This window comes from Haplochromis burtoni, unplaced genomic scaffold, assembly GCF_018398535.1.
Source record: "Haplochromis burtoni strain Fernald_Lab_line unplaced genomic scaffold, NCSU_Asbu1 Contig_498, whole genome shotgun sequence".
Lineage (NCBI taxonomy): Eukaryota > Metazoa > Chordata > Actinopteri > Cichliformes > Cichlidae > Haplochromis > Haplochromis burtoni.
Window position 1 is genome coordinate 227,354 of NW_024582859.1, and position 24,462 is coordinate 251,815.

Below are 24,462 nucleotides of genomic sequence, written 5' to 3' on the forward strand. Positions count from 1 at the left end.
GCTCAGTTAGCGAGTTAAATGTTAAAGTTCATGACAGCACAATTAAAATGAACAAGTATGAGTCATTTGGAAGAATTGCCAGGAGAAAGCTTCGTCTCTCTAACAAGAATATTACAGCAAGTCTTATGTTTGCAAAGCTGAACCTGAACAAACCACAAGACTTCCACAGCAAACCTTTGGAAAGATGAGACCAAGGTGGAGATGTTTGGCCATAATACACTAAACCATATTTGGTGAAATCCAAACAGCAGCACAAACACCTCACACCAACTAAGGGAGAGGTAATGATTTTGGGTTGTTTTGCAGTAACAGGTCCTGGACACCTGATTCAGCTACGAGCAGCTCTTTATAGCTATGCCTGAGAGCTAAAGCTTGGCCAAAATTGGGTCATGCAACAGGACCATGATTCCCAACTGATCCCTTTTTCAGAATGGCTGAAAAAGAAAAGAATCAAGCTGTTGCAATGGCAGAGACACCCTGAGTGAAATGCAGTGGTTGGACCTTTTGACAGGTCTGGTTAAACATATTCCCAAAACCTCGATGAACTGATACAATTTGGTAAAGAAGAGTTGGAAAAAATTCCTCCATGATGATATAAGAGACTGATAAAGTCACACAGAAAATAACTGCTTCAAGTTAGTGCTACTACAGGTGGTTCTACAAGCATTCGTTCAAGCATTTGTTAATTTTAAAGTACAGTGAAAACTCTTTTCCACATGACACCACCCAGATTAGGAAGAGATAGCTCAAGAGTTATTGAGTAAAGCTTGATGTGATGGAGAGGGGGCGGACAAGAAGTCTTGAAGCAAGGCAACTTGACATGTTATAAATGTCTCCAATAATTACCTTTTTTTTTTTTAACAAAAAAAGCACCCAAATCCTATTGAGGTATGTGACACATAAGACTTGGATCAATGCTGCATCCATACTGATGAAAACACAATGAATGGCAATCAACTAGTAATGAGTGGGTAAAAGGCAATAAACCTTGGGGACAATGATCACTAGTGACTGACAAAGATTAGAATACGAGCATCATGGATTCAGCATGTAATGAGAAAGCTCTGGGTGCCACAGCCTGAGATCAATAACTAAACACAGGGGACGCTAATGGTCTTCTAATGATGCTGCAGCTCATCAAAGTGCTAAAAAATTCACCCATCTCAAGTACGCAGGAACAAACATGCATTTGTTTGTTCACCTTTGTCATCTGTGGCTTCACATGAATGAAAATAACCATTTCTTCCAGCGCTGCCCATTTCATTGTTTTGCATTAGTCAGACAGACTTTGGTGGTAATTGTTATTTGTTCGGCTTCAGCTCTCCTCCGGGTTTATCTGCCCCTCTAGCCGTGCGAGGAAACACTGAGGCAGGTAGCTCTGTGTGCAGAGTTATCTTCATTTCACCTGGTGCATATTTCTGCAACTGTCGGTTGTTATGGTACAAATTAGGCAAGGTCACTTGAGCCGTTGCCATGGAGACAAGGTTACACCAGGGGATGATTTGATCTCGCCCTGAATTTCCACATGTGTCAGTGAATGTGTTCTTCATGAGAACGCGGTGATCCCACCAGCATATCAGATGCAGCGATTTACCCTTAAACCGAATCTGAAAGTAAAGCTTTTGTTGTTTTTGCACATCCTGACAGTTTCTCTTTTTCTCTTTCTGACTTTAAAGTTCCTCTGTAATATATTAGCAATTTCTTTCTTTTTTTGTTATGCTTATCAGGAGCATTTCTTCCTACTTATTCCTTTTTCTTTGCATCACTACCTGTGCAGCTTTCAGATGAGGAAAGAGGACAGGGGACAGTCTTGTCTTCAGAAGGACTTTGATGCTCTGGTGGAAGGACTGAAAACTCTCACTGGCTTCCATCCTGGCTCTGGCTCATCTGTGGCCAGAAATGCAAACACTGCAGGACGAAAAAGGAAAAAAAAAAGATAGAGAGAGCATGAAGGAAGAGATAGAAAGAAAGACAAAAAGAAAGCTGCTGGGCTCTTACTTGTCGATTCTGAGCCCATTCCTGTGGTGGAGCCATCTGCTGAGGGAAGAAGACGAGAGAGATGGAGCGCAGTGCAAAAACTAAGCCATGATCCACTCCAACTCCATTGCTGTTAATGAAATTTTACACTGCGCAGAAAAAAATCCCCCACAGGATTCTTACATGAAAACACAGACATTTGAAACAAACACAGAAAAACAAGTTCCCATACAATTGAAAAAGAACGGCAGTCTGTGATACTGATAACACGGTGTTAGAGAAGCAAGCACTCAAATCTGCAGCAGGCTTACCTAACCTTTACCGTGCAGAGTGCAAACTAGAAGACAGACCGTGTGGGTCCATGCTGGCATAACAATTATGCTTCTTGTTAAAGAAAAGTCTTTCTTGTTTAAGACAAGACTGTTTGAGGCAGGAGCCAAGGTTTTTACTGAGCTCCTGGAGATTTATTTTGTTTTAAGGCAAGGCAGTTTTTCCAAAAAACTACATCTTTCCTGTGCATCACATTCAAAAGCCACCTTCATACAAGCATGTGGCGTATATGTATAGTATGCTCCTTCTTAAGGAGAACCAGGTAGCTCAGAAATGTCACACTAGTGCTGTGCGATACTGCAAATTTTGGTAGTGATCCGATACTGAACAAATACAGGACTGATATAAATATGTATGTAGGGGAAAGCAGTGTGTCGTGTTTAATGAGATGAATCTAGAAGTATTTTAATGAACACAAAATTTTACTTATTTTGAAAGTGGGCTTTTAGGAGTCCTGAAAATGTAAATATGCCTGTCACTGAAGGACTTTGGGTCAGCTTGTGTTGTTTAAATGCGCTGTAGCATATAAATAAACTACACATGAAAGTAAAAACAAAAAGGTTCAGACATTTTTTATAGTGCGGGTTTGAGGTATATTTTTTTCACACAATTCAGTGGGCTAAATACTGCACTCATCATGCTAGTATTGATCTGACACCAATATCAGCATTGGTATCAATATTATCAATACTGGGATCGATCCGCCCACCTCTGTCTGGTACTGCTACAGAGGACACACAGCCACTGGACACTGGGTTTAATAGCAAGGAAATACTGATTGTTGGTCTGGGTATGAAAAACCACATGGGGTTGTTGTTCTGTTCAAAGCTGCTGTGCAAGACAAATGTAAACTTGGCACGTGTAAAAAAATATCTGTATACCTTCAGAGTTTTGCTGAACTCCTCTTGGATTGGTGGTGCCACAGTTGTGCAAGAAGTATGCAGTTGGCATTAGTTCAGCACAAATGACAGATGCCTTAAGGACATGACTGACAGCTGACATAAGCTGCGAGCGCGTGTTGCAGTTTCGATTATTAATCAGACAGCATGCCAACAGCGCTGATGAATTGCCTGCTCTGCTGCATAATCTATGTGCTGCTTTCCCCCTCGACCTTCACTTCGGATCGACCGGCTGTCTATGTGAAAGAGAGTAAAAGTAGGGAAAAGAGAAGACAATCTATCTCCATTATTCTTTTTTTTAAACCAGGTTATTTAACATCACACCAGGCTGACTCGCTCCTTGTTTCCTGCTCTATCACTTTTTCAATTTCCCCTGTCTTTTCAGCTCACTATCTTCCTGTTGTTGCTTCCCTCGCCTGTTTTTTGCTCTAACTCTTACCCTGGGGAAATACTGCTTTGCTAATGACGTGCAGATTGTGTTGCAGAGAGTGGGATGGCAGCGTTGTCTCAGTGTGACACTGTTTCAAAGAATTTACTGTTCTCGGTGTTCCTCCCCGCTCCTGCATGAACTGGGATGCAATAATAGACACAACATGTCTGATATATAATACTGTATCTGCAATGCTGTGAGGCAACTTCCTCACACATTTTGCAGTTTAAGCCATTCAGAAAAAAAGCTAAATACTGCCTCCTGCTGTTCAGCGTGGCAAAAGCCTAGTGCTTCACTATATTAATCTATAAAATAACTTTCAAAGTTGCATGTACAGAAAAATAAACCATGCTTATTGGTCGCTCCCTTATGTGAAGCTCTGTGCTTCTCCTAAGTATGTCCTCCCATTCACGGGCCATTGTTTTATATTCCGGTATCAGTCCCAGAAGTCAACAGACCACATGAAGCCCACCTGCTGCGTTGGTGTTCAGGGACAGGTGAGGCCACCCAGAGCCAGGAGGCTCAGGCAGCAACATGCAGTGAAGCTGAGCAGTCACACGAGACCGACAGAATCAGAGGTCACAGCTGGGGCCGGTTCAGGTGAACAATCAAGCATGGTCATGTGTAATTGACTTATAATTTGGTTATGACCTTTCAAACACATATTGAACTCTAATAGACTCAACTCAAATACATAATTAGCCAAACCACATTTTTCTCTGGGAAGCAGCTCTGGACACAGCTGACTGAGTAATGAGGATCCGATTATTGATCGCTCTCTTGCTAAACTGGTCACTTTATGACAGATAAAATTCACATCTGCAACCTGTAGTCAAAGACCACCTACGTGTCTACAAAATCAAGTGTCTACCTTTGTTAGTTTCTCCATAAGTTTTGCGTTTTTGAGCTAAAACAGCAGTGCGTACCAATTATGCGCTCATGAACTATGACCCAGAGAGCCAGGGTTTTAATACATAAAAACCTCTAATTGCATGAACTTGTTTGGAGGGACTAACTACTACTACTACTTCTTTCTGTCCTGTAACTTTTTTCGCTCCGCTGCACTAACTCTCTCCTAATTTGCAAAGCAAGAACTGGGTTTTCCTCTCTCTCACTGTAGCACGAGAACATATGAGACATTGGTACTCAAAAAGACAGTCAGAGAGGGGTCAGGCTGCAAGGAAAGGGAAGGAAAGGCTGCGACTAATTTGCATACTTATAGTCCTGCACATACTAAATGAGGCAGTGATGTGGGGTTACATCTAAGCTATTTGAATAAATCATTTCCTTTTTTTTTTGGGGGGGGGGGGGGCAAAAAAATCCAAATATGTAATTTTGATGAACTGAGATGAGTTTTAGACATTTAATCAATCGCAGGAAGATTTTTTCCTCAAGCCTCATTACCATCACTTCTAACACGAGGGTAAGCTTGCTTAAGACCATTGTCTTTGTTTTGATATGTTGCTAATCTGTAGCATGTTGTGCTTTTGTAACAGCAGATGGGATAACAACCATTTTAATCCATTTCTGCTGTTCCCTTTCTTGGCTCGAGTCCAGACTGTGGTGAATCTGCAGGGTATGGGTAATTCAACCCCCCCGGCTGTTCGGCGACCCAGGTGACCTGTATACAGGAATTAGACTCAAATGAACTGTGACAAACCCCTGCCACTCTCTCTACAGGCACCTGGTTTGGAAAGGTCATTTCCATGCAAAACACGCCTGACCTGTGGGCACTGTGAGCGACATGGACGTGCATGGGGGAATGAGTGAAATCTTTTTTTCTGCATGACATTATGAGCTCAGGTAAATACAATGTGCATAGATTTGTGTTGGTGTCCTAGCAACTAATATATGGCTATGTTCATTATTGAGAAGGGGGCAAATCACAGATCTCTGTGACATGCAAAAGTGAGCAAGAGGCTTTTGCAGTTGCTAATAAATCAACATTTTCTTTTTTTCGCCCACTTTGGTCGTTCCAGGCAGGTGGCTTCTGGCCAGCATCTGTGCTGCTTGCTGAGTTGGCAGTATCAGAATGCCTCTGCTGTCTGTTCAGTATTGATTAGAAAAGATGATGAACTCAAAGCTATCTGGAGGGACAATTTTTGATTTTAATGCGTGTACAGATAGACTTACTGGACCTTGCACAACATATGCAGTTTACTGCTGAGCAAGGTGAAAGTATGATTCAAAGGTGATTCTTAGAAATGCACAGAATACATTTTACATGTTTGATTTTGCACAGACAGGAATCTGCAGGAATCGGTTTTCTCAAGGAAGCATTTAAAAAAGTGGCTAGTGCTGCTTAAACCACCAACAAAATCACGTTTATTAATAGTTTAGCGTTATTTGGAAATAAAGCTAATCAATTTCTGAGAGTTCTCCCTTCACAAGCTTATGAACTTGAGTGACATCCCTGTCTTAATCCACAGGGTTTAATATGATGTCGACCTACCCCCTACAGCTACAACAGCCTCAACTCTTCTGGGAAGGTTTTTTACGAGGGTGTTTATGGGAATTTTTGACCATTCTTCCAGAAGCACATTTGTGAGGTCACCCACTGATGTCGGATGATACGTCCTGGTTCTAGTCTCCAGTTCATCACAAAGGCGTTCTTTTGGACACATTCGCAGAAATCATTGCAGCACCTTCATGCCTGGGTGTAGCCAGTGAGGTGATTGGAACACCCGAATTCAATTATTAATTATTTGGTACTTTAACTTTGGATTACAGGAATTCTGTTGTTATTTTGTTTACAGTTATGAAGCATATTAAAAATATGACAAATATTGAGCTCAGCTCTGAAACAGTAGCTATAACCACATGCAGGCCACTCCGTCTTCTATGGACCATCTAAACCTATGCAAACTGGAAAACAGCTGATTTTAATGCTTCTGCAAATAAATCAAATTAAAAGTTTCTTACTTTGATAATAAAACATTTAGCAGCCTATTGAATTCACACAAACTGATCAAAGTAATTATGGAAAGACTTAAATCACACATTGGATGTTGATCAAATATTCACATTGTATTTGGCAGATGGTACAATTCACTAGGAAAACCGTCAGTGAAAAAATATTTGGGGAAAAAAAAAAAGATGTAAATCCAGCTGCAGATCAAACATGCTAATGAGACTGCAGCACTGGTGGTGAAAGCACATCTGTCTGTTTTTACCTCTGCCACTGACTCAGGACTAGTTTTTGTGTACATATCCACACTGGATAAAACAAAAAACAAAACACCCTTGACAAGATTTTGCTTTTTATTCATCGTGGTACAACATGGACAATAAAAGCAGGGCAAAAAAAGAAACAAATTAAGTCTCCAAAATTGATCAAAATTAAATCAGAGTATTTTACAGTTATGGAACAAGAGCGATCAAAATGAGCTCTAAAGTAGAGGAGAAAAGAAGACACTGCTTGTCTCAAAAGGTCTAACACTGTACATACGCTTCAACTGACTTAAAAAAAAGAAAAAAAAAAAAGAAGGGGGGTCAGGAAGTGAAGTAGAACCTGACAAATCAATACAAACCACAAGCACTGTTCATTTTATTTTATTTTCACTAAATGCCAAGAAACACGGAGGATGTGGAAAGAGTTTCAAAATAAAAAACAAAAATCCATAAAGAGTTTCTCTAAGTTTGGTTTGTTAAGTGATGCCTGGCTGACATCTTGACCAGTAAAATCAGAAAACAGATGAACCACAACTATCCTTATCCAGCCAAAAGATGGACAGGTAATGGAACAAGAAAAATCGATGCAATCTGTCCTCTCTCCTCAATTTTATGCGTTTTTATTTATTTTCATGTTTCTTTAAATAAGCCATTACACATTTGTGGTTCACCTTGTTTTTAAGCAGCGAAGTATCAGGTTCAGGGTAAGGATGGGTGCACTCTTCAACTTCTTCCTCAACCAGATATTCCAGCTTCCCCTGTTGAGCATAAAGAAACGTCCACAAAATGCGATGTTAGCCAGGGTCCCACAACATCCGCTTGTAGCAACGACTGCTGCCACTCAAACAACAACAATTTACAAAGTCATTTGATAGTCAAATTTCCCTCAAGAGACACTGCTAATAATGCACAAAGCTATCCATTTACTAGCACAACAGACACTTGAAGTCTTGACTGCATTTGGCCAAAATTCCCTGAGATTATTTTGTTTTCTGTACATTTTGCACAAGTTTGCAATTTAAAGAAGCTCTTCAGGAGCTGCCTCAAGTCTAAACCTGAACTTAGTGTCAAAACTACAATATCTGCTTTGCCAAAGAGGAAATGCACTTGATATGTTTTTTTTAAGTGTAAAATTACAAACACCTGAGCAAATTAGATTTTTAAAAACACACGAACGAAGCACTGCGGAAAAGCACACATCAGCAACGATTTCCAATTTGGCAAAGGAATATGAGGCAGGCTGTCTGTGCATCTGTGTCTCTCTGACAATCCTATCGCACATTCTCCCCAAACATGTTTGAAAGTTAACAAATAGGAAAACAAAGAAGGCACAATTAAAAGTATATGTGACACAATCAAGCTTTCAAGTTCGTGTTCTGGAGAAGTACACAATTTGCTTTTTTTTTTTTTCTGACAGGCAACAGCATTCAGAAATGGATGTGGGTAGAGAAAGGAGTACCTGGGGTGAGTACCTGCACAGTTTGAGAGTCAGAGAGTATCCATGATTTTTAATTTGCCCTTTTCTCATGTGGTCTCGCTCACAACACCAACGCTGTGTGAGGTATGGAAGTCAGCTGCAATTCATTCGATAAACCCTACCCTCCAGTTAGTTAGGTTACGTTAGACCCCCGGTGCTTTAACACCCCCCAAACACACACTGGCATGGCATCATCAGGCACAGTACGCTGGACAACAAATCCATGGCAATTGCTTTATAAATATGGCAAAATAAATAGCTTCTTTGTGACAAAAAAAAAAAAAAAAGAAACCTCTGACCAAGGCTGTGTGTTCACCTGTGCGTTTACATATGAGCAGAAGAAAACGCCAAGGTTTTTAAATGGAAACATGTACACACACAGTGACTGGTTTTCCTCCCTATATGGATTATTACAGCAACAAATAGCAATTATTACATTTTGCTACTTCAAAGTAAAAAAACAAACAAAAGATAAATAAATATAAAAATAAATAAATAAAAGAAACAAGTAAATACAGGCAGGAAATCTTGACTGGATGCGTTAACTTTTTCTGCCATTTTGTCCACAAAGACAAATATACATCTATAAGGATCAAAAACCGATACAAAACGAGGGGTACCTCTGGGCATGTTTGCTCAGGACTACACTGGCCTTTCCCTCTTGGCTTTGTGTGAATGATTTCTACCTTCTTCTCATTCATCGGGCCTAGTCCTTCATCTTCAGTGCATACTTATGATGCACTATTCAAAAACAGGATAAAGATATTTGCATATAGTACATAAGACAAAATCACAGGCATTGAACTGAACATAAACAGGGTGGGAGAGCAGGGGTGAGAGGGTGGGTAAAGGGAGATGGGAAAGGTGGGTAGGGGAGGGGACGTGAGAGGGGAGGGTGGAGGGGGTTGGGTTGAGAGCCAGGGGAGGTGTGAGGAGGAGGACGCACTTACCTGAGCCTGATCTGAGGTCCTATCAGATCAGTTTTAATTGGACTGAGTGTCACCTTCAGAATGGAGGAGCTCTTGCTGGCCGTTTAGCAGAGGGGAGAAGGCAGCCGCCTCCGTCTGCATCGGTTCCGCTTCTGAAGAAGCCTTGATGGCGGCTGCATCTCCGTCTGAGTGCTTGTCTTTCTTAGAGCTGCTCCTCTCCTCTGTACCCTTACGGTCTGAAGAAAAACAAAAGAGAAAACATTGCACACATTAGCAAGAAATGTTTGCAGAACCTCAGTTTAAACTGTCTTATTAAAGAGTTCAACAGGTGCTTGTTGATGCACAAATGTTCAGTAGGATTGTGTCGAGCTCTGGCTCACCTCTTTCATTTGTTATGGGCACAGACTGCTGTAGGACTTCTTATGGGAACAGCTTGATTGTGTAAGTAGGTTGTCTGGGTAAGCACCAAACAAACTGCCCTTTATTGGCATTAGCAAAATTATCTGTGCCTGAATATTATGCATTAGTAATCCTACTACTTCTCATTTATGGAATACTGTCCTAAACAGACAAAAGAGGGAGACTGTACAATTACCGCTCATGTAGTCTAAAAGATACATAACAAGTGCTTTGTGTGAAGTGCTTTATGTAACACAATTTCAAACTACAATAGGTTTCTTTTAAATTCATATTGATACATTTTTAAAATTAGTTGCTCCACAGTGTAGTGGTTTAAACATTCACCTAACAAGGAGAAAATCTGGGGTTTGATCCCGGGAAGAGACACAAACCTCTTTCGGGTAGAAGACAACTCGCATAAAAATCTGCCAAATCAAATATGTGGAGCTACTCATTGTGACTCATTGAGAGCAGCCAAAAGTCTCACTAGGATTTTTTTTTCTCCATCTCAATGAGACTTTTACCTGGATGCATAATAAAATGCTTTTGCCAGTGTTGAAGAAATTCCCTCAAGGTATTCCTAATAAAGACCTGTCCAGAGTGGGCCCTGCCTTTCACCATGTGAAACAGGCTCCAGCCCCCCATTTTAACCCTGAACTAGATAAGTGGAAGAGCATAGATAAATGGAGGGATGGTATTCAATATATATTGTTTGGAAGGACAGCGGATGATGAGGAAGCAACAAACACAAAAATAATCAGACGGTACCTTTGTCTTTTGATGACCGCTCTCTGTCTCTCTCCTTTTCCCGATCCCTGTCCCGGTCCTTGCTTCGGCTACGGCTGCGGTGGCGGTGAGATTTGCGCTCTGAGCTACGCGATCTCCTTCTGTCACGACTTCGGGAGCGGCGTTTCCTGTCGGAGCGTTCACGGCTGCGTCTTCTCTCTCTGTCCCGGCTCCTACAGAAAAGGCAAGAAAAAGTGCTGTGGTTAAAATGATTTTTGAGAAAATAATCATTCAGAATTATAAATATATCATCCCTCATGTTTTAAATTGTAACATTTCATTGGATTCTGCTTTATGTGTGACATTTCCGTGACTATAAATCCAAGTGCAACGCTCAGTCCGGTCAGTCGTACCTGCTACGTTTGCGTTCCCTGTCCTTGTCTCTGCTCCTGGACCTCCGGCGCTCGCGGGATCTACTCCGTTTCCTGTCCGATGCTCGACTGGAGTGGCGGCTGCCAGAGTGGCTTCGACGTGCCCTCCTATCCCTCTCTCTGTCCCTCTCTCTGTCCCTCTCCCTGTCCCTCTCTCTTTCTCTGTCCCGCTCTCTCTCCCTCTCTCTTTCTCTGTCTCTCTCCCTTTCACGCTCTCGCTCTCTCTCTCGTTCCCTCTCCTTCTCTCGCTCTTTTTCGCGCTCCTTCTCCTTCTCTTCCCCCTCTTTGCGCTTTTTCTCCCTTTCCTCCCGCTCCCGTTCCCGCTCTTCTCGTTCTCTTTTGAGGGCTGGGTTTTCACCCTGAGGGTCTTCAGAGCGACGGCGCAGTTTTTCCTGAGAATACAAAAATATTACATATTATATAATTTCTAACATTTGCAGACATTTTTAAACAACAACACCAAGCATGGTTGAATTGAAACACTCTTTCAAGCAGCTCAAGTTTGTAAAAAGTTCTAGATACAAGAATGACACAATCCTGTCACCTTGAGCTCCTCTACAGTGGATTTGATCTTGGCGTAGCCCATGTGCTGCTTCCCCATCAAGTGGTCGTCCACTCGGGACTGTGCATCGCCCACAATGAGGAAGGCCCCACACACCTCACACACTTCCATCTGTTTCTCCTGGGCAGCAAAGCTCTCGATGGTCTGGATTGAAAGGACATAAATTTGTTATTAGACATCAAATCAAACAATAAGGAAACATTTCTGATTTGCATCATAGCTGCCTGCCCAGCTCACACAGATTTTACTTTACGAGTATTAATAACAAATACAGCTACAGTGAAAAATAACTTTTAGCTCACCGGCTGGGTTTAAACTTGTAATTGAAATGGAATTAAACTCATGTTAACTGACTGATAGTAGGTGATGCTCATGTTATGCCATCTTAAGCTGTGTTTGTAGGCCGATTAGCCCAGGGTAAACTGACTCACCGAGGGGGTGGAGCTGAGTAGTTCCCTCTCCTCCTTCAGCTGCTCCACCAGTTTCATCATTCCCTGGGCCTCCTCCACTCGGCCCTCAGAGCCCAGTTCCTCAATCTGAGAAAAAGACAAAAGCCATGTTACAATGTCACGACTTGATTTATGGAGTGCATATAAGAATTTAGGGAGTTTTATTTTAAATAATGTGATCTGTAACACAGTCAGGGAAAAGCATCTGAAATGTCATACAGTCTAGAGTGCATGCACAAAAACAGCTGTGGTCACAACAGGTAGCTGTTCCTGTTTTAATGCTTTCAAGTCTGAAGTCAGCTTACACTTAGATCAGTGTGAACAGCAACATGTTTCCTTATTTTGCCAAAGGGTTCAAAATCTCCTTCCACAAATTACATTTGTTTATTATTCAATTATTTTAAAGAGAAACTGCACAAGTGTGGGTAGCAATGAACCTCCTGACAGGACAGCCTTTATCAGACTTGTACTCTAATGTAGTCTTCTTTTCAAATGCATGTACAGTTAGCCATGCGCTCCACACACCTTCTAAATTCACAAATTTTGGTCGAACAGTGAAGGTGCAGAGGTTCAGAGGGAGTTAAATTAGAGGAGTTTTAATATATGTGGTAAACCAGCCGAGGTAATGCAGACCGCACAAGAGAGGTGAAGACATGAGTGCGGACAGGGAGGTGTGGGTAGAAATGAGTGTCAGGGGTGATTTGTAACAGAACGATAGCAGCTAGAGTGAAGGGTTAGGATTATCAGCTGGTAGTCGCACCTGCTATGATGTATGAGTTAAACTCAGTTTAGAGCTCAAGGAGGCTGAGTTAAAGATGTTGAAATATTCATTGGGAGAAACCAGGAAGGAAGACTTATGGATGTAGAGGAGGAGGACATGCTGAAAGTTATCGTGACAGGGGAGGATGCTAGTAATAAGGTCAGAGGAAGGCAGGTGTTCCACTGTGACAAACCCTAAAGCAAGGCACTGGAAGAAGAACTTGTAGGAGACCGTCAGATATCCTGATGCAAGAAGACCAACCCGCGTTCAAATCTTTCAGTTTTTCTCAAACACTACCAATTTAAAGATTTCGGGCAAACCTGCACAACCAGGTCTTCGATCTTCTCTGTTAGAACCTGGACTTTCTCCTCATTCTTTCCTGATGGACCAGGGCCCTACAGAATGAATACATGAGTACAATTAAGTTCAATGAATCCTAAGCAGAAACATACAGGTAATGTTATTTTCTTTTAGATTCATAACTTGCACTGTGGTCCGAGAAAACATGAAGATGCACAGAAGAGTTTGAGAATGATGTTCTCAAATAAAAGCACGAACCCCTGCATTCTGCTGAGCCTGGGAAAGCGCAAGCCGGGCATGCCCTCTGCGGATCCGCCGCTCCACTTCTGCCAGGAGTGACTGCAGATAGCGCAAGAAATCTCGCTCATAACCTTCCTTCATGAAGCGAGAGCTTTTCTCATACCTGGATATAACAACACAGAATTGGTTAGTTATGTGTAACATATCAAGCCAAAAAAACAAAAAAAAATTGAAAGAAAAAGGAAAAAAAGCCAAAATAAGAACTTACATTTTTCGAAGATTTTCATCATGGATTTTCTCACACGGACCTGGAAACCCAAAACAATAAACATATTATTGTCAAATAGTTGTTTGTTAAACCTCAAGGGCTTTGTCCAGATTATAATACATTTTGGGAATACAAAGTTCCCAACTTACCCAAGTCAGAGCGGGTGTTTGTGAATAACTCAGCAGGGCAGAAGCCACACAAATAGTACCGACAGACCTTAATAAAAGAAAACATATCAAACAATTTTATGTAAATTTTGCTTCCATAGTAGATTACATTGGATTAAGTGACAGCATGTTACTTACACCAACTATGAGCAAATGAATGTGGTAGTCGTATAAATTCACCTAATCAATTTCTGCTTGAACTAAGAACACAAAAAATACCCACAACACTGCAAGTGCAACAAAAACACAACAGCATGGAAAACAGTATTTATTACTAATATTAAATATTAATGCCAAATTACATACAAAGCAACATGTATGTAACCGTATTTAGTCTTGAGACATCGCAATGCCAGTTTATGCAATAAGCAGAGCATAACCTTTAGAGAACGTAATGTGCAGGTCCTTTCACACATTAGCACGTCGAAATCATTTGTATTAACACAGTTAAACTATTATCTCAACTATACCTAGAAAACAAGTTGCTAAAACTGAAGTGAGCCCAATGAAACCCTTTAAGAATGACCAAACCGTGATGCTAATCTCGCTAACACGCGTGCTCAAGCACCACTGACTCAAACCGCCCGCTTTTCGCCATCGATTCTGTGCGTGAATCGAAAATTTTTAATTTGGAGGCCATACCGCCTAAACTAGCCGGTACCCACCGCGCACGCCATGCACGCTTATTTTGGACACCTCACGGCTAATAGGTTTTAAAACTAGCTAAGCTAATGGTAGCTAGAATGCTAACTTACGCTCTCGTCGTCCCAGCGTACGTTAGACCGCTTCTCGTCAGGGGCCAAGTTTCTATCTCGACCCATCAACTCGTCGAGTAACTGGGCGGCAGAAAGCATTATTCCTGCAGGAATGTAGCCTTAATTTAAAGTACTACAATAATATCCAGAAGGCCCAATTTACACCATCTGCTGCGCGAAGTACTTCTAATCAAAATGGCAGACCTTGTAACAACAACGCCCGCTAACAGTCCGAATACAACTAGCCCAGGAGCTGCTCCCGCGGCCTCTGAACCGGAAGTACTAGTCTGACCATCGTGTCCAGGATTCAGTTCTCCGTTTCGTGCCGCAAACTTTACCACTGATCAAAAACGGACAAAATGTGCAATTTCTATTTCTATTTTGACCAGAAACCGATGTTGCGGCACTGCGTATGGTTATACCTTGTTTTATTTTGAAAGTTTACAACGGAAGCAACTTCAGAGTAGTCTGATGAGCTTGGAAAGAAAAGCGTCTGGACTTCTTTAAGTTTCTTGAAGACAAATGCCACATTGAAGAGCCAGATTGTGGTGGTGTGTGAAAAATATCATCAGAGGCTATCACACAAGGGCATTCAGACTAATGTTATTTTCCACTAGTACTGGATCTTTATTTGATACTGTAATATATAATGTTTACTTGTTGCTTTTACTCAGTTCCCATCGGTCACACTAAAAACGTCAAACTCAGTGAATGTTGATCATAACAAGCATACGCGAAGCTTTCTGACTGCATATTTCACAGTTGCAGTGCTATGACATCATCAAAATCTATCTCAGTGATGCAGATTTTGCCAGATCTGATTACTGCCAGGAATGATTAATAAATGCATACTTTTGTGACTTCCGTGCTGACCAAATATTTATTAAGGCAAGTCCACATAAATTTCCTGTTAATGTCCCCAATGTGTTTTAGTTTTCCTCTGTCACACCAACCGTCTGCATGTCCTCCTTCACTCCATCTATGAACTGTAACTTTGCCTCCTCTCCTTTCATTTAACCATACATCATAACAGGTCTTACTACCATCTAGTAACTCATTTCAACTCCCTCTGAGTTTCTATGCACCTCTACAGCAACACTCAGAGCAAGCATTGCATCATTTTACATCCAGTAGTGCCTCAAAAAAATTTTTTATAGGGTGGTCATATGGGTCATATTAGTGTCCAGAGCCTTACATACAATCCACTATTCTCCTTTGCCACTTCTCTTTGCTGTACACCCAGCCTCCCAGTACTCATGTCTACTTTTTCTTTGCTAACCTCTTCCTTAAAATGCTTTCTCGTACTTCCGTATTTTACCACTAAGACTCCTTATCTTCTTTCCTCTCGTCTTCTTGCAGTTTCCCTCGCCACTCACAGAGTCTGAAATTGTCATTCTTTAAAATTGCTGCCTTGCAGCTGTAGTATCCCTGGTGTATCTTACGCCAAAGTTCAAGTTAGTGTAGTATCGTGGGTGTTTGCTCCCCTCTAGTGGCATACTGAAGAAATGCAGCATAAAAATGTACTGCAAGTTTAAAACCAGTATTTATAACTTTATTAAAACGGATATAAAAACAAAAGTAACAGGTGTGCTTGGGACAAATAATCAACAGCTGTTTTAGCTTTTTCTGGACTGGGTATTATAAGTGTAGGGAGGTTTATTCCAGCTTGCCTGCAACACGTGTGAGTCAAAAACAGTTAAAGTACTTTGAACTTTTATCCATCCATCCATCCGCTTCCGCTTATCCTTTTTTGAACTTTTATCTCCCCAGTTATTTCCTTATTCATGACAGCTAACGGCAGTATCACACAATTTACGTGGGGAAACGCACTGGCTACGCGATTCCTCGGAGGGGAACTAACATTTGTGCTCACTGTTGTCACATCTAAAGATGCCCCCCCCCCCCCTAGATGAGGCGGTGGTGTTTTTGGCAGTGGATTGACGAAGCTCTGACACTACTGCTTGATTGAATGAGTTTATAGCGAGTGCATGGGGTGCCACTGTAACGCGAACTAACAGCAGTAACACGCGGCGGGGACACGGCTTGACGTGTGAACGCCAGAGACGGTCAACACGTAGTTGAAATAGCCAAAGCGATTTGCTGCCATAAGCTAGCACCTCGTCGAGCTAACCAGTAGGTAAGGTTAGCCTGGTAGCTAATGCTAGCTGTAACCAGTATATTTAGCTAATTAGTATTGGTAACATAATTCGCGTGGTCTTTGCGTGTCCTATGAGCGCACGTCGCTAGCCGTGTGAACCAAAAATGTCCACAAATTCGCTGGATAAAGAGCTACAGGAGCAGCTGAGAGAGGCGTCTGCCATCGGGGATATCGATGAAGTGCGGGCGTTAGTGGAGAGTGGGGTTAATGTCAACTCACAAAACGAAATCAACGGATGGTGAGTGTTTTCACCGATTTATAGTAGTATTTGTTCGGTCGCGACTGCAGCCGGCCAGGAGTTGAGTGCAGTCATTGCAGAGCAAAGCTACAGGGATTAAAAACACTGCTCAGCGTTATCCTATTACGCCAAAGAGGGCTTGTTAATCAGCCGGCGCTGCCACTTTTAGCTTTTCTTTCAAACCAGCAATCAAGCAAAATATTGAGTAAAGTGGCTGCTTCAAACACAAGCCTGTTCTCTTTGCTATAGCCTGATTACTGAGTTCGGAAACACAAACCAACCTTTGATTATTCATTTTTCACGCATGCGCCCATCATCAGTTACTTTGCACCCGTAAAGAACCAAGTAGAGTTATGTCGAGATTTTGGTTAAAGTTTAAAGTAATATATACGTTATTTATATTTTTCCATTTGTATGCCAGTGCCACACACTATAGCTAGCTTAATGAGAGGTGGTACCACTTGAGTGATACAGTATATTTCTGTTGTTATTGTTCCTTTTCTTTTTGTACACCACTAAATTCTTTTGTTTCTCCAATAATCCCTGCAGGACATGCTTACACTGGGCATGCAAGAGGAATCACAAGCACATAGTGTCCTACTTACTCAGTTGTGGAGCGGACAAAGACATCCTCACAGCTAAGGATGAGTTAGCGTCACAACTGACATCCAAGCCGGAGATCAAAAGACTGTTAGGAGGTAAAGTCAACATTTCTCACCCTGCTGCTCCCTGTGTCACATTGGTAAAACTGGGCTGGTTACGGTTCAGGTTGTAGAGCAGGTTGTCCACCAGTTGTAGATTCAGTGGATCGATACCCGGCTCCTCTGATCTGCATGCTTTCTTGGGCATCATCAATGTGTGAATGTTAGGAAGTGCTTAGGCATAGATAAAAGTACTGCATGAATGTGTAAGTGTGATTGAGTGAGTGAAGTGTATATCTATAATCAGTTATAACACTGGGTATTTGTGTTGACGCATTTGCGGCAGTCTTTGCTATTGTTTCGAGTCTATTTGCAGAAAATAATCCCCCCTCTTTTGTGATCATTATTACAACAGTTGAGGTGGAGGAAGTGCCTGAAGTGAAGGAGCCCGAGTTGCCAATCGTCCCAAACTACCTGTCTAACCCGCCCTTTATGTATTCCAAGATGGACAAGAAGTCAGAGGTGATTCACCTTACACAAAACGGTTCTGGAGAGCACGCTGAAGACACGCAGAGTGATTCGGCATCTCTTTCACCAACACACGAGCCTCCTCGGAAGCTCGTCTTCGATGCCTCCGCTCCTTCCTCAAATCCCACCATCAACCACAGCCAAGCCCAGACTGGGGAGTTCATCCCTGTGAACGAGCAGAACGGTGTGTCACCCAGCACGGCTGCTTCCCACAGTCACACTGTCGTTAACTGCACGGTACCCATGGACCTATCAGTCGAGCCTCACCTTGTCAACCACGCCGACTACCCGCACACAGTGGTGCACAACGGCACCGTGTGTTCGCCTCCACTGGCCTCACCCAGTCCCAGCTTGGCTAGCAACGGCGGGAGCCAGGTCCAAGCCCCAGTGGCCAGCACAAACCCGACTGTGAGCAGACAGCAGTCTATCCCGCAGCAACTGAGTTACGGCCAGGCTGGTGGTGCCATGCCAGCCTTCCAGCCTTTCTTTTTCACCAGCACCTTCCCTGTCAATGTACAAGGTGGGTTTACTGTGAATTAAAGATTAAAATAACAGGAAATGTTTATCTCAATTTCAAACACATTAAGTGGGAAGAAACAGCTCCGCTGGTTTACTCTGAAGTGTCGAGGTGCAGCACCACAAGTATCAGCACATTTTTCTAATAGACATGATGAGTGGTTTACTTTTTATATATCTTGTTTGTTTAATGTTTATGCAAATAGAAATATAAAAACAACAGCATGGATTATTTTCTAGAAACTGCATGCTGTAAGGATTTCTTAGCTGAGAGTAGTGACTTACTCCTTAGCTAGCAAAGCCCCATTAAATTATTGCACACTGCTAAACGCCCGCTGGTGTCAGGCGTAGCAGGGTGAAGAAAGAACCAGGCTCTTTGACACTTTGTCGGTGAATGTTCTGACAGTAAAACTTTCATGTGGCATGGCAGTATGGATATTTGCAGCCGAGTTACTAATAATATCACAGATATAACAACTTAATTTGACTCCATGATGTCGTCGACCTGTCAAACCAGAAGCTGATCTTTATGACAAAACATAACCAGCATGCGTTCTTTATTAATGTGCTTTCATAAAAACTAAACAGACCCTTTCTTTTCACTTTTTAAATGATCAGTAAATGAACTGTTCAGAAAGAATATTCAGTCTCTCATAATAGTACAAAGCATTCATAAGATGCTGCTGTCTGAGCACAGACAGAAAAATCATATATTTGCATTTCCACAGGTTACATGTTACCATGTCTGCTTGAGATTACCAAAACGTCTCAACCGCTTTGAGCTGTAAAGTACAAAATGGTTCCTGAAAGATAAGAATTATTTTATAATTTTACAGCCAAAATGACAAGATGCACCCAGGCGCCTGTGTGATACTTTGGTGGTTAATGTAAAGATGTATTGCTGTTGTTCTCTTTCTCTAGAGTTGGTACTGAAGGTGCGTATCCAGAACCCCAGTGCGCGGGAGAACGACTTCATTGAGGTGGAGCTGGACCGCCAGGAGCTCACCTATCGTTCCCTTCTACGAGTCTGTTGCCGCGAGTTGGATATCAGCGCCGAGCACGTGGAGAAGATCCGCAAGCTGCCCAACACCATGCTGAGAAAGGTACAGACACAAAAGCCTGCTTACTCTGTGTAGGCTGATGATGTTATTGTACAGTGTCATGTCCACACAATGGAGAACAAGAGACCGATTTTATCTGTCACAGCATCTTAGATGTGGAAAGACAATTTCAGCCATTTAAAGGCTTTTTTTCCTCTTTATTATTATTTCTTGGGCTTATTTAAAGGTAACCATGAGACGGATAGTATAACAAACAAATTCAGTGGAGGGGAAAAAGTGGAATATATTTAGTCTGCTGTCTGTGTGGTTACAAAATTGGCCTCACTCTATGAAACTTTGAAACTTTAAACCTTTAAACAAAAGGTTGTTGTGAATATTATAGGTTGCCATATCTTCTGCTACTGTGTAATTTCGTGCAAAATACACACCTAATGAAAATGCACCAAAGCCACTCTCAGGCTGACGTGTCGTATATAATGCATGCTTAGTATCTGCCTAGCACAGAAATGCCACCTGTCCTGTTAGGTTAGGAATATATTCAAAACTATTCAGCTTTTTAGTCTCACTGCTTTCCTCTGTCTGACTCATGCATGTGACACTCTCTAAATCTCTTAATCTGTAGTTTGTGAGCCACTTTAACTTTCCATTGAAACCTTCCCACCCCCGTCGGTACACTGTGTTCATGTTCTTTTATGTCCAAATGATGACTGCGTGATCAAATTAGAATGAATATATAAAGACAAAGCTGCAGCATGTAGGGCTGCAACAAGTGGTTCATTTTGTTTTCTCTTTACATTCGTTGTTTAGTCTGTGAAAATTCAAAGTAGCTGAAAGTGGTTCTGTATTGTAGTCCAACCCCAGCGTGACCCAAACTGAACTCCACTGACATAAAAAGACAAGAAGCTTTGGGCTTTACACAGCTAAGCATCAGTTACATAAAATTATTGAAGGCATAAGTAAGCTATTTCAGGTCTGTGTCTCTTGATTGGTTAAACCTTCATATTTAAAAAATAATTGAGGGGGGTACGTGCACTGGGTGGTAGATTTCAGTAAGGAGGTCTGCTCTCAGCAACAACACACACAGTTCTGTGCTATTGTGTTAGTTTAGAATTCAGTGATTCCATTTTTCTTTCTTTGGTCATATCCATGTCCTCTCTACTTTATGGATGTCCATGAAAAAAAGATTTAACTTGAACTTGTTGAAACTGTAGTGTTGACTATTTTAAATGCGACTATCTGTCCCCTGACCAGGACAAGGACGTGGCTCGGTTGCAGGACTTTCAGGAGCTGGAGGTCGTGTTGGAGAAAGCAGAAGGCCTGTCCCTCTTCTCTGGGTCTGGGGGCCTAACAGACAGACCCTGCTACAACATGAAGGCCTCCCGACTCACCTACTAGAGCTCCCAAAAAGCTGGAAGTCCCCCTGCTTACAGTGGGCTTCTATAGCTACCCTCAAGCAACCATAACTAGTTGCCTTCCCAGGTCCCTCATTACAGTTTTGTTCAGCTTTGGTGTTTTGCCAGTTTAACTAACTGGGAATCTTTTTTTTTTTTTTTTTTCCCCCTCCCCAAACTGTAGCTTATTGTTTCCCTCCTGTCCTCCTCTGACCCTCACGCTGCTTTTGTGTACCCAAACCAGTTCTAAGTGATTACTGATGCATGGTGCCCTCGATGACTTGCAGAAGTATTCGGACACCTCTCTCATCTCTTTAGCTCTTTTCTCTCCTCCCACTGCACTTTGTGCCAAGGCTCCAGTAGGACAACAGAGGAGGACACTGGCTTGTCTTCCTTATGGGCTGGACTTGAACGGGATTCTGCAATAGCCTTATATGGACACATTTCTATACTGGTTCAGGCTGTGGTCAGAGAAGACAGAGGGCAACAGGAAGGATTTGCATAACTCTAACTGATAAGATAATCAAGTCAACAGAACAGGACCAGGCGCAGCACAGTGGACGTGACCTGTTGAGTGATATCACACATACTGGCTCCAGTACACACTTTCATATATGCTGTAGGCAAAAAACTGTGTTTTTTTTTTTTTTTTTTTTTTCCTGCAGTGTATCTGCTCTTGGCCTAATTCTCAAGGTGGATTTAATCTTACAACAGGTGACATTTGAAGTATCGCTGGACTAATTTTACTTGTATTAGACGATAGCAGAGATGACGCTTTAATCTCTTTCCCACAGGGATGGACACGTTTGAGCAGGAGTACTCGTTTCCCTGCATAGTGACACCATTCAGTTGTACACTGTGGTAAAGGAAGATCTAGTTATGTTTGTTTATTCACGTAAGACTTAAATGTTGGAGATAAAACTGCAGCCACTTGAAACTGCCCCACCCCCCCTTATTTTTTCTTTTTCTCTTTAAACAAATGTCACTTTTGCTTTGCAGGGTATGTTAATCTGTTTCGTCACTAAAAAACTTATTGTCAACTGTGAAGGGTTCCTATTTAATTTACAATTATACTAATACTAATAAAGCAAGACCACGAATAACGCTTTAGGCTGACGAGGCTCGAGTCCCAGCAGAGGTTGCGGACGACGCTCAGTTTCGTTTTTCTGTGAGTTCGAATGTATTCAGTTGTTGTCCATACGTTTAAATGTGTCAGGATTGAAACCAAAAACGAATCTAGCCAGCAAAGATGCTAACCACACAAAAGAAGGCATCCTCGACTGAAATTCAACTCCAGGAAGGAATGAAACAGGAGATTGCTAAGGACCTGGGGGGTTTGTTTTTTATGATTCAGTGCTTCCTCGTTGCGGAAATAATATTACAAATAGCACTGTTACTTCAATTCAAACCTAAACTCGTATATGGTGACTAGATTTTTTTTTTTTTTTTTTAAGTAAAAAAAGGAGTATAAATGGCTTTAGTTCTACCAGCAAGGCCTGTCTAGTGCTAGTTAGACCTTTTAAAAATTTAAATATACAACAAAAAAATCAAAGTAATGTAAGATGATGATTAACACTAATAGGAAAGCTAATTGTTAAACTGGTGAAGAGGCACAGCCACGTCGTGTTAGATGGTAATGTTTTATGCTGCTTTCATCGACACATAATCCTTTAATTCACAATGCTGGGGCTCGTTTCTTTTAAGCAGTGCTGGCGGACGCCGCTCATGTCCTGCAATCGGTTTCTTACCCAGTGGTAACTGTTTACTGTTCAACTGTATTACCTGAAGCTCTTACTGTATTTATATGTTTTATATTTTTTAATTAATTTGTATGTATGTTTGAAACCAGCTAGGCCTGTTGTTTTGTGTCAAAAAAAAAGTGTTTCAGAGGAGTTCACAAAGTGGCGGGGTGGGGGGGGGGTGCGGTGATGCTGAAGCTAAGTGCAATGTGTGGGGAGGAGGAAGGTGTTTCAGAGGTTTTCGTGAAGGTGAAAGGAGGTAGACGGAGTGCTTAGTTTATGTTCCAAACTATTTTAAAATGCTTTATTAAGTGAAGTTGTGCCACGTGTGTCAGGCAGGAGCTCGGTTGAGAAAGTGGGGACGGTTTGCGCCCCGGTGAATGAGAGCAGCATGTTTGCAGTCGGTTTTTATGGAGTCATCTTTGATTCTGTGGGAAGCGATGACTAACGTTGTATTTGTTGGGTTGCTTATTGTTCTAGAAAAAGCAGTTTGACTTAACCTATGCATTCAGAGTCTGATATTTTTATATACAGTACGTCCTGTGTACTTGTAGAATTAATCTTGGGCACTGTTAATTTTGTTTGTTTTTGTTTCTGATGACCTGTATGTTCTTTGATAAAGCATGGTATATCTCCATCTGACTAATTGTTTGAATATCTACACTGAACTCTTCCTTTTACATGTGTTGTGTTGCAGGTTTAACTGAAATTAAATGTGTTTCAGGTGACAACCACAAGAGGGCACACATGAGAAAATACAGGCATCGGAAGAGCCACAGGAGGACTAGTGTGATAATCTAAAGATTTTTCTAAATTTCTTTGAGTTCACTACAGTCATTAATCTGAGCTTGTTTAAATACTGGACTATTTTAGCTTTACACTGAAACGAATCAATTTTTAGTTATCTGCTCTTTGTGTCTGGGGAGTCATTTAAATACTGTTCAGTTCTAATCTTTATACTGTCGCATAGGACAGTTATGGATGTGACCTGTCACGATAAGCTTTCTCAGTCTTTGCTACATTAATGGTTTCATTATTGTCATTTAGAAGTGTAGCAGGGTAAGCAGGTAAATAAGGAAGCTTTAACCCCTCCCCTTTTTTCCCCTTTTAAACAAATATCACTTTTGCTCTGTAATGCAAACAGAGATACTGTGTGTATTACAGCCTAAACGTTGATTCTAATAAACATCAGAATATTTTTCCATTTGTATGTTGTTAGCTATACAAATACAAATCTAAGTATAATAAAACCACAGGGAAGTATATTAAACTCTTACCAAGGTACATTTGATAAGATGATTCTCATAGTGTCATCACATTGCTCATAGCTTGCATACATCAATCAGCCAGTCAGGAGTCAAGGAGTTGCTTGACATTTACATTTTAAATGCTGCCGTTACAGTTATATGCCACTTCATTAGGTACACTTTGCCAGTAGTGGACTGATCCGATTCAGAGCTGCCGTTGTTCTTCGTGGCATAGATTCAACAAGGTGCTGAAAACATTCCTCGGAAATGTTGGGCCATATCGTCATGGTAGCATCTGATGTCAATCTCCCTGTTCTGCCACATCCCAAAGGTGATCTGGTGACTGTGGAAGCCCTTTGAGTGCAGGCAACTTATTGCCGCGCTCGAGATTCATGATGTGATCTTTGTGACCTCGCTTGTTATCCTGCTGGAAGCAGCCATCAGAAGATGGATACACTTTTCATAAAAGGATGACCATGGTCAGCAATAATATTCAGGTAGGCTGTGGTATTTAAACAATGCATAATTGGTACTAAGGGGCCGAAAATTTGCCATGAAAATAACCCTCGCACCATCGCAGCACCATCACCAGCCTGAACTGTTGAAACAAGGCAGGATGGGTCCATGCTTTCATGCTGTTGATGTTAAATTGTGACCCTGCCATCTGAATAAT

At 41.7% G+C, this 24,462-nt stretch overlaps 2 protein-coding genes across 2 annotated transcripts; one reads left to right on the plus strand and one right to left on the minus strand.

The window, feature by feature from the left end:
- Positions 1-6,879: 6,879 nt before the first annotated feature.
- luc7l3 (LUC7-like 3 pre-mRNA splicing factor) lies at positions 6,880-14,546 on the minus strand. Its single transcript, XM_005946872.3, has 11 exons — positions 14,271-14,546; positions 13,498-13,564; positions 13,349-13,388; positions 13,099-13,243; positions 12,861-12,935; positions 11,763-11,867; positions 11,314-11,475; positions 10,752-11,161; positions 10,381-10,571; positions 9,235-9,449; positions 6,880-7,565 (listed from the first exon to the last, which is right to left on the minus strand). Exons 1-10 carry the CDS (start codon positions 14,367-14,369, stop codon positions 9,268-9,270), a joined length of 1,476 nt encoding a protein of 491 aa, XP_005946934.1. The 5' UTR covers positions 14,370-14,546; the 3' UTR covers positions 6,880-7,565; positions 9,235-9,267.
- Positions 14,547-16,062: 1,516 nt separating this feature from the next.
- Positions 16,063-23,179, plus strand: ankrd40 (ankyrin repeat domain 40). The gene is made up of 5 exons (XM_005946873.3): positions 16,063-16,666; positions 17,216-17,364; positions 17,723-18,355; positions 19,273-19,454; positions 20,664-23,179. Exons 1-5 carry the CDS (start codon positions 16,533-16,535, stop codon positions 20,805-20,807), a joined length of 1,242 nt encoding a protein of 413 aa, XP_005946935.1. The 5' UTR covers positions 16,063-16,532; the 3' UTR covers positions 20,808-23,179.
- Positions 23,180-24,462: the final 1,283 nt, after the last annotated feature.